This window comes from Salvelinus fontinalis, chromosome 17, assembly GCF_029448725.1.
Source record: "Salvelinus fontinalis isolate EN_2023a chromosome 17, ASM2944872v1, whole genome shotgun sequence".
NCBI lineage: Eukaryota > Metazoa > Chordata > Actinopteri > Salmoniformes > Salmonidae > Salvelinus > Salvelinus fontinalis.
Window position 1 is genome coordinate 25,458,509 of NC_074681.1, and position 15,405 is coordinate 25,473,913.

Below are 15,405 nucleotides of genomic sequence, written 5' to 3' on the forward strand. Positions count from 1 at the left end.
AGCGCCTGGTTGCTCCTTCCTTCCTCCATCGTGTATAACCCTTTGCAGGTGTCTTTTCCTCGGTGGTTTCCTGGAATATCTGTCGTAAACGTTGGGTCACTATTTCTTGCTCTGCTCCAGAGTACGAGGTCGAGGCTATGTTTCCTTGTAGGACTACTACCTCGGGCTTGGATTAGTTTTTTTTCTTCTTTCCTGCCCCCCTTCTTCCCGTGCATAACATCATCTGCCGAAGCTATTTAATTAGGGGACAGTCTCTCCCGATCAATAATGGCACCTTCAGCTGGGGTACTTTCCCTGCCCTGACTCTACATCTTCCGTTCAGAGTGAGAATAGACAGATTCATGGTGGGGTAATAGTGGGTGTCTCCATGGATACAGGACATGGCTACTTTGTCTGGTAGCAGTGTTGCGGAGGTCACCATCAGCTCCTCTACTAACATTACCATACGTCCCGAGTCGAGAATGGCTACCACATCTTGTCCTTCTATTCGAACCGGAATCTCTGGGGCTGGGGCTATTTCTGCTAACCAACAGTGTTGGTCCTGCCCTCTCGACCCGGGATGCGTGGGGATGGGCAGCGATGAATCCGTGACCATGGACTCGTTCCTACTGGGACATTGTGGGGCATAATGGTCTGGAGACTGACATTTATAACACTGACCCTGCTGTGTGTGGGATGACTTCTCCCACCTCCGGAGGGGGTTTGGATGTTTCGGTGGCGGACGCCCCAGGGTGAGTCGGGATACGGGATTTGCAGAATCCTTCCGTTCCTCCTTGTCACCTTTAAACAACTCCCCTGTAGTTCGGTATGTTTCCACCGCCTGGGCTATGTCGTCGGCTGACAACGGGTTGGCTTGCCCCACGACCCTTTCTAGGTCACTGGGTAATTCCCTTAATATCTTGTCCACTACGAGGGTCTCTATTACATGTCCTACGCCCTTTCCGGGTTCCAGCCACTGTTTCGTCAGTCGTATTAGTGTGAAGATCTGGGCACGGACGGGTTGGTCAGCAATATAGGTCCATTGATGGAACTTTACGGCTCTATCTCGGGCAGTCAGCTGGTACCGGGACAGGATCTCGGTTTTTAGTCGCCCATAGTCCGCAGCATCGCGGGAATCCACGTCAAAATCGGCTTCCTGGGCCACCCCGGTCAAAAGAGGGGCTAATGCGCTCGCCCATTCTGTGGGCGGCCACTCTTCCAAGGTGGCCCTCCTTTCGAAGGTCATGAGGAAGGCCTCGATCATCCTCCTTGGAGAGACGAGGTCAGATGGCGTGAGCAGCCGCTCTTGGCTTCACTCTAGGTTCTTCTCGCCGGCTCAGCTGTTGTTGCAGGAGTTCTATGGTTGTCTGCTGTGCCGTGTTCCACTGTTGTAGTAGGGCGTTGTCCATCGTTCTTGAATGGTTCCTCTGTGTCTACTGGAAGAATTTTGATTTACTCACTTATCCTTGTGTCACTCGTCCACCTAATGCCCGGATTCTCCACCAATGTGAGCGGACCAAGTAATTTGGTGTCACTCTAAAGCGGAAAGGTGGAATAAACGAGTCAGGAGTAGGTTTTCTTGATTGAACACAGTTCTCTATTGAGAGATTTCTGTCAATACAAACACTCGAACACAATCAATGAGAATCTTCCAAGGAACAACATACATATTCTCCTTTAGATGACACAGGAACACAAGAGACGATTTTCTTTAAACTATAACAACAATCACAGATTTGTCACTGTCTTAATGGATCTTCTTGGATAGCTCCCTTCTCTTTGTAGCCATTCTACAGAGATATTTTATCTTCTTCCCCTTTCCTGCTGGTTCCCTCGTCTATCTTATAGGGGAAAGAGAATATATCATTAGTACCGTCAGCTGTGCTTAATTGCCTCTGGTTACCTTGTCTCACATGCCTTGTTGGGCTACTATCCGTGAGCCCAGCCTGCCCTCTGGTGGTCCTTCCACAATCTGTTATGTTTTTTTCCCTCTAATAAAACATATATAGGATGAGTATTTTAGCCTCGTATTACCAGCCTGATCTCGCAAGCTCTCATAAATATGTTTCACTACATGGAATCACATATTTATGTAAGCTTGCGATATCAGGCTGGTAGTAAGAGGCTAAGCATATTCACCTCTGTGTTAAATGTGTGTTATGGCATCCCATATACAGCAGGTAGTGGTGTTTCATCTGATCACATAGAGTTGAGACCACTCCACTATAGTGATGTGATGATTTTACAGTGAGGTGTCCTCTCTCTCATAGGGTTCCCCTGGTCCTCCCGGCCCTCCAGGTCAACCTGGCCCGCCTGGTCCCACCCGTTTCTTCGAAGCCTCCGAGGGCTTATTCCCTGGACAACCAGGTCCTCCAGGGCCACCTGGCAGAGACGGCCTTGTTGGGAAACCTGGACCACCGGTGAGATCTCTCTTTGTCCCACGTTCTCCTTATTAAGATCCATTATGGATGTTTCCCCCTGTTTCCACCGGTTACCAACTGTTATTGATGTTCCCACTTTTGTTTTGTATTGTAAATGTTATTTTATAGTCTATATGTGTATGCATGCATTGTAGCTGACAGTGGTTTCCTCTCTACTCTCTGTTGTTATTGACCTGGCTGTCCCTGGCCTTTATTGTTTCAGGTGATTGAGGATTGGTTTAGTGGTTCTGGCTCGGGCTCTGCGTTTGGCTCAGGGTTGTTCGGCTCTGGGCTTGGTTCTGGCGAGGTATTGCCCTGGTTCCGTCACTGAACCAGTAGGCTTGAAAAGGAAGACTGTACTCTCCAACCATGTTTACTAACAGCCTGGCCAATTTAACTTAGTGTGTGTGTGTGTGTGTGTGTGTGTGTGTGTGTGTGTGTGTGTGCACGCGCGCTTATTGGCTTCTGCTTATAGTTGTTTACCCATCTATGAAACCATCGGGGCTCTATGCTCATCCCCCGTCCTCTCATTAAATGAGAAACAACCCAGGTTTGACTTTAACTGCCTTGATGGACATTGAGCTTGAGCTACAGTATGTGTTTCATACATCAAACATGGTCCAGCTACATTGGAGAGAACCTTCCTTTTTATATAAGTCTGTTGCGTGCGTGCTTTCACTAACTGCATTGATGGAGCTTGCACTTTATTTTTTACAGTCGATGAGCCATGTTGTTCCTTCGGGAATGGCAAAGGGAAAATGGTCGCACCGGCTGGCTAAGATTTATTAACATTTTTGTTAAACCTATTTAGAAAGTAGAATATCATATTTTATGATGAAAAGTAACTCATTCTGTGGGATTAAAGTAATTTAAAAAATAATCTCATCATGAATAATTATGAGAAACCTTTTAAATGACTTGGAAGTTATCTTTGCAATGGTATATATGGTAGCTACTATGACTAAGAAAAGCAAGACAGTCTTGGTCATGGTTGACTAGTCACTTGTGTGACCTTTATGTGTAGGAGATTCAGAGAGCGACGGTTGTGACATCACATCTCTCTGCTGTTGATTTCAGGGTCCTACTGGTCTGGATGGGGATGCTGGGCTGACAGGGCTTAAAGGTCTGAGGGTAAGATGACAGTAACTCAGGAGGCTATTGTTTGTATTTTACAAGGGAAATTAGCTGGCTAGATCCAATATTACCATGTCCATTGCAAATGCTTACTCTAACCTATCTATTTTCCTCACATAGGGTGAACCAGGACTAGCTGGACCAAACGGACCAACGGTATTTTAACCATCTGACAAATCAGTTATCAATTATAAAATGCATAAACCGAACAATGAGAGCTATGTTCCTAATCATGCTGTTGACATGCAGAAGCATCTACTTTAGGCATGGTCATTTTAAGTCAAAACTATACTTTGTTCTTCATAGTCAGTTAAATGGGTCTATTCTTCCTCGCAGGGTGAATCAGGTGACCCAGGGCTGACAGGAGTTACAGGACCAAGGGGACCAGAGGGGAAGAAGGGCGACCCTGGACCTCGGGGGCTGCCTGGCCCCCCCGGACCCCCAGGAGGAGGATTCTTTGTCGAGGTGCTGTTTTGTTGATTTTACTGTTGAGTCAGTTTCCCATCATACTGTTGTCTTGTTTTGTCTCTATTGATTCTGAATGCAATAATGTTGTGTGTTGGTGCTTGCAGGACGTGGAGGGGTCTGGGAAGAATGACATGGTCCTTGGCACAGAACTCAAAGGCCCTCAGGTGATTGAGATTGGTATATGTGTGTGTCTCCTGTAGTTTTGAAGTCCTTTTACATTGTATTTCACCTTGAGATCTATGGGAATAACTGTCGTTATCTACTCTCTTCTGTAGGGACCTCCTGGTCTCCCTGGCCCTGCAGGACCAAAGGTAGGAGTACAAATTAGGAAAATAACTATGCTGTAGAAAAAACTAGGTTCACTTTTGAAATCTGATCAGTTGTATATCCTGTCTGTTTTCTACAGGGTGAAGATGGGAAGGATGGGGCTCCTGGGTTGTCAGTGAAGGTTTGTTGCATCTCTCTTACACCACCTTCTACAATATTATTAGTGGACATTGGTGGATGTGTCTTCACCTTTGTTCTGTCTCTTTTCAGGGTGAGCCTGGTGCTTCTGGACCTGAGGGACTCCAAGGGCTAGCTGGGTTACCAGGCGCCAGGGTCAGTATTGAACCAGAAAGTATAGCATCATCTGCAGTAACCATGAATTTAAAGTTTGTAGCTAGCTAAACCTCAACTACTACCTGGCTACTATTTTTAACTGTGTTGTGTGTGTGCTTGTTTCTGCAGGGATTGAAAGGAGACAAAGGTGATCCAGGATCAAAGGTATGTTAGTGTTAGACAGCAGAACGACTCCAAACTAACCCTGATGTGGGCTGTTCTTCTGTTCATCATATGTTCATCATATAATACTTGTGGTTGTATCAAAGCCTGTTACAACATTATAGACCATCTTTGGTTGTGTCATTCAAATGGCTTGTTGAGTTCATGGGGGTTCTTTGTCCTAACTCTCCTGTGTGCGGTGTCTTACAGGGGGAGTGTGGTCCTGATGGACACAATGTACCTGGTCCTCCTGGTCCTCCCGGCCCTCCAGGACCAATCATCAATCTGCAGGATGTACGTCCACCCCACACACCTCTCATCCCCTGTCTGAGTGCTGTTTCACAAATTACACACACACCTTGAACAGGAATAGAGCTGTTGTGGTTTATTAAGGGTTATTAACTTCATGAGCATTCATAACAGGAAGTAACTTGAGTTGTCTGTCACCATCCACATGGTTTTCATATATTCATAGTTTGTACAGTATGTAAAGTTTATAACTAGTATAGCTACAGTAGATTTGCTACTGTAATCAATATGTCATATGTTTATCCTCAGCTCCTCCTGAACAATACAGAGGGCATGTTTAACATCACTGAGATACGTGGCCCCCCTGGCCCAATGGTGAGTAGCACAATGTTAATTTGATGTATTTCTGAAACTAGCCCATTATATTTAAATTGCAATATCCATTATGCTTTACATTAAATAGTGTGGATGCTGGAGCATGGCACATATCAATATGCCTCAGGGCAGTTTGCATTTATTGCTATTTCATGCATGAGCAATGATGCTAATTATTCATTCACACCTGTCATGTGTGACGCCAGAATGGCCTGTTTTCATTTGCAATGCCTATTTACTAGAGATACTCGTAGGCTCCGCTAAGGGTCAACCTAACCACCCAAACAACCATTAATGCAACCATAATGCATACTTGATCCATAATACAGGTTACTTATACAATGCATATGCTTCGCCTACTTACATACTGCATACACTTAATCTATGATGTTATCAGGTTTAAAAGCTTGTTCTTACATTACAACCTTGGAAATGTTTGTGCTGTATTTTGTGAGATGGATGCTATCATGCTAGTATATTCTGCAAAGACGCTGCATGCTACTTTATTATTGCATGTGATTGACAGCTATGCTGACCCAGTCCTGCTACCTGCCTGTGTGTGTTTTGTTGCATGTCACAGGGCCCTGAAGGCGAGCCTGGCAGAGCAGGATTCCCTGTAAGAGCAACTCCATACTTAATATGTGATTACTGGGTTGTTCCACGAAAAGAGTGCCCTTTCTTTGATATTTTAAGTAGAAATTGTGCACTAATATTGAGTTTTAAACTCTGTGCTGTTTAATATAGACCACATGGAGAATTCAATAAATCAGGTTTTTTATATGAATAAAGTCTGGCTGAAGTGCCAATATTCAGCATTTTGACAACCCTGTGTCACTTCTAGGAAGATTATAACCCACTTCATCCCAAAATGTCTCCAAGTTTCACCCTCATTGTAAAACCCTAGTTATTTTGTTGCTTCTAAAGTCATTTCTAAAGATGATTATTTATTTGATGTGATTCATTTACAGTACGTCTGTCCCTCAAGGTCAAAGCTGTTACGTGAACTGAACTCGTAATATGGTGAAACTCTTTTTTTCCCCCATAAGAAACAATGAACATCTAATATTCAAATCATAGAGTAAAAGCAGGTGAGCTGGTTCTACTATTTTTGGCCATTTTCTGGTGTTTTGTGGTGGAAAACTGAGCGGGTCGAGCATAACATGTCAACCCTGTTACCTATAGATAGACAGGCCAGAAATGATTTAACAATTAGATTTTTTGGGTGAGGCTTGCATTCAATTGCCACTCCCTGTTGCACACAACAAGCTACCATTCCCCCTGTCACAACGTGATTTATGGCTGATTTAAGAAGAAATCGTCAGCGGTCAACCCTGTTAATTTATTTAGCACTCAATAGGCACTTACTATAGTATATATATTTCTTTCCTCCTAAGATGGGAAAACAACATGTTTTTTATGAAGATAGACATGTGGTCTTTATGACAGAATGTTCAAATTAGGCGAAATCAACAACAACAAAAATTGACCAAGGTACACTTCTCAAAAGGCACCGAATTGGTGGAACGACCCAACCCCATATATAACATTCAGGATGGATTGTATATTTATGTACTACTGTAAATACCATGCTGATTTCATTTTGTCTTTGCTGCCATGGGAAGGAATTGGGTAGGTTCCTTATCATAATGATAAGAGTCTGTAGTTCTGAATATAACATATTTTGACTCACTACTATAAGTAAATATGCTCTAATATGCTTATATCTTCTCTGTCCATAATTATTATTGTGGTCTTTGCCCAGGGCCCAAGAGGACCAAAGGGTGACAGTGGGCTTCCTGGTTTTCAAGGTCCACCAGGAATGAAGGTAAGGGTCAGAAGCTCTGTTAATGTTTACTGCCCCTCCATGCCAGATAAGTACTACTTCATGGATCTTACATCAGATAGGACTTTAACAACCTAACCAAGACCTGATGATCATGTCTATGTGTCTACTATGTCTTTTCTCCTCATAGGGTGCGAAAGGGGAAGCTGGTGTCACTATCGCTGCCGATGGAACTGTGTTGACAAGTGTCAGGGGCCCTCGGGGGCCAAAAGGAATCAAGGTGACTCCTCTCTCTACCTCTAGGGTTAAAGGTCACTGTATGGTAGTTGTTTTCTGATGATTCAGTGCTCTGACCATGTCGGTGTGCTTTTCACAGGGTGAGCGTGGCTTCCCTGGAGCTTATGGTGTCATGGTAAGCCAATGATGCCTTGTGAAAGCATAAAATAATGCTCTATAAAAATGTACACTGTATTTGCTATACATATTGGTATCTGTAACAACTGTAAACATCTACTGTCTAGTAGTGGGTGAACATGAAATGATAGAAAACCATGTTCTTTTTCAGGGACCAATTGGACCAACTGGACAAAAGGGAGAATACGGGTTCCCTGGTCGACCGGTCAGTGCTTTTTGTCAACCCTCTGCTGTTTTAATTTGGTTGAGTAAAAGATGAGTCCCTGTAATTTTCCCCGTGTAAGTGTTGGCATTCTTACCTCCGCAGGGGCGACCTGGAATGGCAGGGAAGAAGGGAGACCAGGGAGATGCCATTGGTCAACCAGTAAGAATCGCCATCTTGAAAAATGATTTTATGCGATTACAGTACAATCAACTAACTAAGTGACAGAAAAGTGAGGTGTCATTGACTGTGATTGATTGATCTGTGTGATTGTGTTTGTAGGGACTTCCTGGTCCTCCTGGCCCTCCCGGACCCCCAGGTCCAGTAACAGGACTCAACGGAGTAAGTACAGTATGCCTGTATGAGTACACATTGATGTTATTGCTGTATAAGTACACATTGATGTCATTGCTGTATAAGTGCATTGATGTCATTGCTGCAAAAGTACAAATTGATATCATTGCTGTATAAGTACACATTGATATCATTGCTGTATAAGTACAGATTGATGTCATTGCTGTTACTCTACCATAATTAGTATGCGCTATGGAAGGGATTGGTCCTTTGATTTAGTAGAAATGTTCATATAGACGCAACAAGACACACTGGAGACAAACAAAACAGAACAACAAAATGGTAGTTTGTCTCCAGTAATGATCTAATGTCAACACATGAAGAACTCGCTTCCATTGGATATCCAGATGTCGTCCATGACGTCAATATCAATGCTGATGTCATAATTTTCCTCTGAATCTTAAAGACGGTTTTTCCGGTCCGTCCCAGACCGTTCTGCAAAACACAAGTAAGTTAGTGTTTGAGCCCCTTTAAGGCTCTTTGGGTGTGGCGGCACATGTAAGTCCATGGGCTCTTACCCCTAACAGGCAGCCCCTCCCTTCCCTCCTGTCTGCAGCCGTGCTGTCTCCCTTTGTGTTTCCTGGGTTTGTGGTGGTCCTCACATAAGCATAAAGCTGGCTCCTGCTTCTCCGCAGGTCAGAAGGTCATGTGACATCATACAGTCACTTTACATATATTTATCTATCTCAACCACACTGACTAGTCATATTGAATTCAATACATCAATTTCAGAATCTATGATTTAAAAAAATATTTATATATTTTCTGCCTGCTTTATGCTGACGGTGTAAAGATTCCCCTTGAGTGTTCCTGTTCCTTTAACTCTGAGCCCTGGTTTGGCGTGGTGGAACGTCTCTACCCCCGGCATGTTGCTGTTGCATGTGGTTTTATCTGTTGTTGTTCTTTAGCTTTACAGTGCTAAAATGTTAAGGCTAACTCCTGTGATTCAAGATGACCAACCAAAATAAGAACATTAAACCGAGTTCCTTACTACCTCTTGCCATCCTTGTCCTCATTTTATGTTTAACTTTTGTGTGCAAGGCTGGCATGAATGTTTTAAAATCCAAATGAATTACAAATCTCTCTCCTATAACATGTCTCTTTTGATTTTCAGACATTTTTGAATGGCCATCTTGACTGAAACAAAACAACTAAACCTGTTGTGTGTGTGTATAGGATGTAAAGCTGTTTTATTGTTGATTATTTGGTGGTTTTGGTGGTGGATCTGGTTGTGGGTATAATTTCATATTTTAACCATGTAGTTTGTGAAATCCTTCCACAATAACAGCACAATAACCATACCATTTTGACTTGTAGGTTAATGGCAGCAAAGGGTCGTCACAAGGTAAGTCATCAGATATTCCATTGTACGCAAGACATACATTATACTCTTGTGAATGAATCTGATCATACAGGGTGATCATAATAACAGTATGATCACTAGTCTATGGACAACTACACTGCTCAAAAAAATAAAGGGAACACTTAAACAACACAATGTAACTCCAAGTCAATCACACTTCTGTGAAATCAAACTGTCCACTTAGGAAGCAACACTGATTGACAATAAATTGCACATGCTGTTGTGCAAATGGAATAGACAAAAGGTGGAAATTATAGGCAATTAGCAAGACACCCTCAATAAAGGAGTGATTCTGCAGGTGGTGACCACAGACCGCTACTCAGTTCCTATGCTTCCTGGCTGATGTTTTGGTCACTTTTGAATGCTGGCGGAGCTCTCACTCTAGTGGTAGCATGAGACAGAGTCTACAACCCACACAAGTGGCTCAGGTAGTGCAGCTCATCCAGGATGGCACATCAATGCGAGCTGTGGCAAAAAGGTTTGCTGTGTCTGTCAGCGTAGTGTCCAGAGCATGGAGGCGCTACCAGGAGACAGGCCAGTACATCAGGAGACGTGGAGGAGACCGTAGGAGGGCAACAACCCAGCAGCAGGGTCGCTACCTCCGCCTTTGTGCAAGGAGTAGCACTGCCAGAGCCCTGCAAAATGACCTCCAGCAGGCCAAAAATGTGCATGTGTCTGCTCAAACGGTCAGAAACAGACTCCATGAGGGTGGTATGAGGGCCCGACGTCCACAGGTGGGGGTTGTGCTTACAGCCCAACACCGTGCAGGACGTTTGGAATTTGCCAGAGAACACCATTATTGGCAAATTCGCCACTGGCGCCCTGTGCTCTTCACAGATGAAAGCAGGTTCACACTGAGCACATGTGACAGAGTCTGGAGACGCCGTGGAGAACGTTCTGCTGCCTGCAACATCCTCCAGCATGACCGGTTTGGCGGTGGGTCAGTCATGGTGTGGGGTGGCATTTCTTTGTGTGGCCGCACAGCCCTCCATGTGCTCGCCAGAGGTAGCCTGACTGCCATTAGGTACCGAGATGAGATACTCAGAGCCCTTGTGAGACCATATGCTGACACATGCACATTTGTGGCCTGCTGGAGGTCATTTTGCAGGGCTCTGGCAGTGCTACTCCTTGCACAAAGGCGGAGGTAGCGGTCCTGCTGCTGGGTTGTTGCCCTCCTACGGCCTCCTCCACGTCTCCTGATGTACTGGCCTGTCTCCTGGTAGCGCCTCCATGCTCTGGACACTACGCTGACAGACACAGCAAACCTTCTTGCCACAGCTCGCATTGATGTGCCATCCTGGATGAGCTGCACTACCTGAGCCACTTGTGTGGGTTGTAGACTCCGTCTCATGCTACCACTAGAGTGAGGGCACCGCCAGCATTCAAAAGTGACCAAAACATCAGCCAGGAAGCATAGGAACTGAGAAGTGGTCACCACCTGCAGAATCACTCCTTTATTGGGGGTGTCTTGCTAATTGCCTATAATTTCCACCTTTTGTCTATTCCATTTGCACAACAGCATGTGCAATTTATTGTCAATCAGTGTTGCTTCCTAAGTGGACAGTTTGATTTCACAAAAGTGTGATTGACTTGGAGTTACATTGTGTTGTTTAAGTGTTCCCTTTATTTTTTTGAGCAGTGTATTTTCAACATATACATACAGATGAGCTCAGTGGTCTCATACACCTGTACTGTATTTCTGTGAAGGTGGCAGGAGAGGAAACGGAGGTGCTAAAGGGGAAAAGGGAGAGGTTGGACTTCCTGGAATGCCTGGAGAATCAGGTATGCATGTGCAGCCAGGGGTGCAGTTTCTCCTCCATTTAACTTGTTTATTGCCAATAATCGCACTTGATTAGAACCGAAACTGTATCCATGAGCGTCCTCAGACGTGTTTGCAACCGACATACAAGATGACATATAAGATGTGTGTTCTCCCTCATCAGATGATATTCTACCAGAAGGCTTTGTAGTGAGTATTTTACCTTAACTTCTTTAAGGAACATTTACCAGTTCAAAACTCAAATACTGTATAAGTAGTGGAAATGTATGTTATGTAAAACGTATGCATGTGATAATATATTAACAGTCTGATTCAACCAAACTGTTTGTTCCTCAGGGAGAAAAAGGAGACGGAGGCTATGAAGGAATGAAAGGAGACCAGGGTGAACCTGGGTTGCCTGGCCCTCCAGGTCTTCCTGGGAGATCAGGCCTTGTGGTGAGTAATTCCAGGCTCAAAATACTCAACAAGTACAGTATACATTTGACAAACTATAGTCAATGTAAATAGCAAAGACTAATTTGCATACATGATAAACCTATTACTTAGACATTTGTGTAATGGTCAGAGACACTGTCAAATGTGCATTTTGTATATGCTTATGTAGGGACCAAAAGGTGAGTCCGTCGTTGGAACCGTTGGTCATCCTGGAGCTCCTGGTGAACCAGGGGTTCCTGGCATTGGACGACCAGGCTCTCGGGGGCCCCCTGGCCCTGCCGGACCCCCTGGACCACCCCCTGTTTATGGTTCAGGTAACTGTGCACGGCGTGCTCGCTAAAATACAACATCTTAAACTTAGCGTTGCTGTCAAGTTCCATATGTATGCATTTGAAAAGCACAAATGTATGTTTAGTAGATCTACAGTACACTGTGATACCTTTGTATGACTGTTCTATTTTTCAGCTGTGAGTATTCCCGGCCCACCTGGGCCTCCCGGTTCTCCTGGGATTACTGGCTATGAAAACCCGGTAAGGTAACCAGTAGGGTACTTCCTTATATACTCACAAAGTCAACATAGAGAAATGTGTGTAGGTGTTTACCGACTTGTGGGTTTGCGTGTGCACTAGTTCACACATTGTCACCATGGATTGGCTTGAGCAGCGTTGTCTTTGTCCAGAGGATTCAGTGTGAACTTCCTCTCTTCTCGCACCAGGTGTCCACATACAGGAACACCAACAGTTTGATGAGGGAGAAACACCGTGCTGCAGAGGGCTCGATGGCCTACGTCTCAGACAAGGGAGAACTCTACATTAGAACTAGAGATGGCTGGCGCAAGGTTCAGGTACTGCATGCCTTTACAGTCCCACAGTGATGTCTCCAGTTAATTAAAGCCTTTGATATGGCTAAATGTGGCAAAAAAAAATCTAGAAAATGTGATGCTGCCTGTGCTTATTCAGTGAGGTGTGTCCTGTCTCCCCAGCTTGGAGAGCTCATCCTCGTCCCAGCAGAGAGCCCATCCTCTGCAGTGTCCCAAGCCCTGAGCAGACCAGGAGATCGCACCAGACCCCACAGGCCACAGAGCCAGGTACTGTGGTTACACTGCGCATTATATCTGCTCTCTTCAGTTTGTTATGAATGTTTAATTTATGATTTCATTATTCAGTGTCAATCTGCGCTTGTGTTTTTTTTAGGAACTAGTTGGAACTAGCTACGTGCCCAACTATAATGTCCTACCTCATACAGTACACTCAGTACCAGCGGTAAAGTGGAATTTATACCTCTGTTGCACATTTATACCTCTCAGTTGCACAGTCACCTTGGACTAGCTTGAGCTGTGTTGTCTATGGTTACTTCCATTGACTTTTGCCCCCCTCAGCTGCACCTGGTGGCCCTGAATGCTCCGTTCTCTGGGGACATGCGTGGCATCCGGGGGGCAGACTTCCAGTGCTACCAGCAGGCCCGAGCCATGGGTCTCACTGCCACCTACAGAGCCTTCTTGTCCTCACACCTCCAGGACCTGGCCACCATCGTCAAGAAGGGAGACCGCTACAACATGCCCGTCATCAACCTCAAGGTACAGTTGTTGTCTCTTATGACAACTAAAACATAAGGAATGGACTGATAGGTCCTGAGTTTTTTGGTTATGATGCGGTTGTTGAAAATAAAGTGAAGCCAGTTCAGAAATGGAACCCGAAAACCGGCTAGCTGATGCGTCAGCTGAGATTGTTACTAGCATCTAATTGGTGCAATCACGCTTACCTTATTTGGCGGTCTATTTCATCTGACCGGTTCTGCTCACACATCCTGCTGCTGCTAGTATGCTTCTTTTGCTCCCACATGTTAGGTTCTGTTTTCCTGCTAGGGAATTGGTATAGCCATACGCACTACCTGCTTGTAGGTCATTTTATATATTGATACTTTGCTTGGACAGTGAGCTACCCTGAAGGAGCAGAGCCTATATTACCAAGATTTGCATTATTCCTTCTTTAATAAATAGTTAAATATATTTCTACGTGGTGTTTCCTTTCTGAACTACAGGAAGTCTGTGACTGTAAATGTGGCTTTAACCAGATCTTTTCCACAGGGAGAGGTGATCTATAGCAGCTGGATGAACATCTTCTCTGGGAACGGAGGCGTGTTTGACCCATCCATCCCCATCTACTCCTTTGAAGGACGGAACGTCATGACGGACCCTACTTGGTGAGTGACCAGCTTTGGCTGACCCCTTAAAACACATACAGAGAACAATTACAGATTGGGATATTTAGGTGAACATTGATGCAAGTCACTCTGGATAGGAGTGTCTGGAAATGTAGAATGGCATAGGTCTGTGTTTAACTCTCGGTGTGTGTTTTCTGTGAATGCAGGCCTCAGAAGCTGCTGTGGCATGGCTCCAGTACGGTGGGCATCCGTATGACCACTAACTACTGTGAGGCGTGGCGGGCGGGTGACATGGCGGTGACGGGCCAGGCCTCGCTCCTCCAGACAGGCAGACTTCTGGGCCAACACACCCGCAGCTGCTCCAACCATTTCATAGTGCTGTGTATCGAGAACAGCTACATTGACCACAGGAGGTCTAATTAACCTCAACACACATACATCTAGTATACACTCTCTCTCACAAACACACACACACACACATACGTCTCCTATTAACATAGAGCAGCTATGTGCTGGACTACATGAGGAGCTATCACACACCACAGCACTCACCTCGCTACCACAAAAAGACAGAGCAGCTTCATACTGACCACAGATGAAACTCCCCCTGTTCATTCACCTCTCATTATTAAACTCCCATCAACACATCATCACTGCATTGCACTGGTCACTAATGTATGTCTACTGTTTCTTTAAGAAAGGTGTAAATATAATGTAAATTGCTTCCTGTCAATAGCACTGCATCACTCCAATTCATTGTGTTTCAATTTGTCTGAAGAAGGAATGCCAAAGAACTGGTGATCAGCAACCAACCGACTAACCCACATTGTTTCTGCAGGAGTAGCCTTTAACACAGTTTATTTTTGTTGGTTTGCTCATTCGAGTCTTATTCTTAAGTGCCGAGTAGAGTAGTTTGCATAGAGACAGCAACCATTCTAACCTGTTGTGGTTTACTGTATCAGACCCCAAAACAATATGATGAAATTAGGACGACTGGTCTTTTCTGTTTCCCGTGATAAAAAAAGAATAATGAAATACCAGGATCTATTCAGACAAGGGAACCATGTGTTGCTCTCTCAAGCCTTGAAGTCATTTAGATGCACTTTGAGTTTATTTGAATAGTTTGGGGTTTCCATATCCATGAAGGCTTTTTGTCTGAAAATTAAGGGTTTTTCTGTTGCGAGCGACTTTGTCTTAGTATTTAAGTTGAATTCTATGTTTCGTATTTTATTTATACTGTAACAGCACAATCTTAAAATGTGTCAGCACATAGTTTCACTTTGAAAATTAAATGAAATTGAACAATGTGTGTGTATATATAAATATATGCTGTTGTTCAATCTGCCTGCGCTATCACCATGAAATAGTTGTTTTTGTACAGTATTCTGCTAATTGACTTACTGTAGATGTACTTTCAACAAATCTATGATTGAGAACTAGATATTTGAATGGCTGTTACAGTGATTCAGAGAAATACTATGTACTCATTGACTGGTGCTCAGTGAATAAATGTTTTTTTTTTAA

The 15,405-nt window shown here is 44.3% G+C and overlaps 1 protein-coding gene across 6 annotated transcripts in view; it reads left to right on the top strand.

Annotated features, from left to right (window-relative positions):
* LOC129814035 (collagen alpha-1(XVIII) chain-like) overlaps positions 1-15,405 on the top strand; it is a 123,062-nt gene extending 107,657 nt beyond the window's left edge. For 3 of the 6 annotated variants that reach the window (XM_055866791.1, XM_055866786.1, XM_055866787.1), the window contains 32 exons: positions 2,250-2,399; positions 2,623-2,706; positions 3,477-3,530; positions 3,654-3,689; positions 3,870-3,998; positions 4,106-4,165; positions 4,277-4,312; positions 4,408-4,449; positions 4,539-4,601; positions 4,731-4,766; positions 4,974-5,057; positions 5,322-5,387; positions 5,968-6,003; positions 7,150-7,212; positions 7,361-7,450; positions 7,547-7,582; positions 7,736-7,789; positions 7,892-7,948; positions 8,069-8,128; positions 8,547-8,588; positions 9,458-9,485; positions 11,211-11,285; positions 11,447-11,472; positions 11,620-11,718; positions 11,888-12,032; positions 12,184-12,248; positions 12,434-12,562; positions 12,701-12,805; positions 12,912-12,980; positions 13,097-13,294; positions 13,805-13,920; positions 14,088-15,405. In XM_055866791.1, the coding sequence (XP_055722766.1) occupies positions 2,250-2,399; positions 2,623-2,706; positions 3,477-3,530; positions 3,654-3,689; positions 3,870-3,998; positions 4,106-4,165; positions 4,277-4,312; positions 4,408-4,449; positions 4,539-4,601; positions 4,731-4,766; positions 4,974-5,057; positions 5,322-5,387; positions 5,968-6,003; positions 7,150-7,212; positions 7,361-7,450; positions 7,547-7,582; positions 7,736-7,789; positions 7,892-7,948; positions 8,069-8,128; positions 8,547-8,588; positions 9,458-9,485; positions 11,211-11,285; positions 11,447-11,472; positions 11,620-11,718; positions 11,888-12,032; positions 12,184-12,248; positions 12,434-12,562; positions 12,701-12,805; positions 12,912-12,980; positions 13,097-13,294; positions 13,805-13,920; positions 14,088-14,304 (2,550 nt within the window). In that variant the 3' untranslated portion in view covers positions 14,305-15,405. The remainder of the gene's footprint in view (positions 1-2,249; positions 2,400-2,622; positions 2,707-3,476; positions 3,531-3,653; positions 3,690-3,869; positions 3,999-4,105; positions 4,166-4,276; positions 4,313-4,407; positions 4,450-4,538; positions 4,602-4,730; positions 4,767-4,973; positions 5,058-5,321; positions 5,388-5,967; positions 6,004-7,149; positions 7,213-7,360; positions 7,451-7,546; positions 7,583-7,735; positions 7,790-7,891; positions 7,949-8,068; positions 8,129-8,546; positions 8,589-9,457; positions 9,486-11,210; positions 11,286-11,446; positions 11,473-11,619; positions 11,719-11,887; positions 12,033-12,183; positions 12,249-12,433; positions 12,563-12,700; positions 12,806-12,911; positions 12,981-13,096; positions 13,295-13,804; positions 13,921-14,087) is intronic. The other 3 variants (XM_055866788.1, XM_055866789.1, XM_055866790.1) reach the window with 3 other exon arrangements.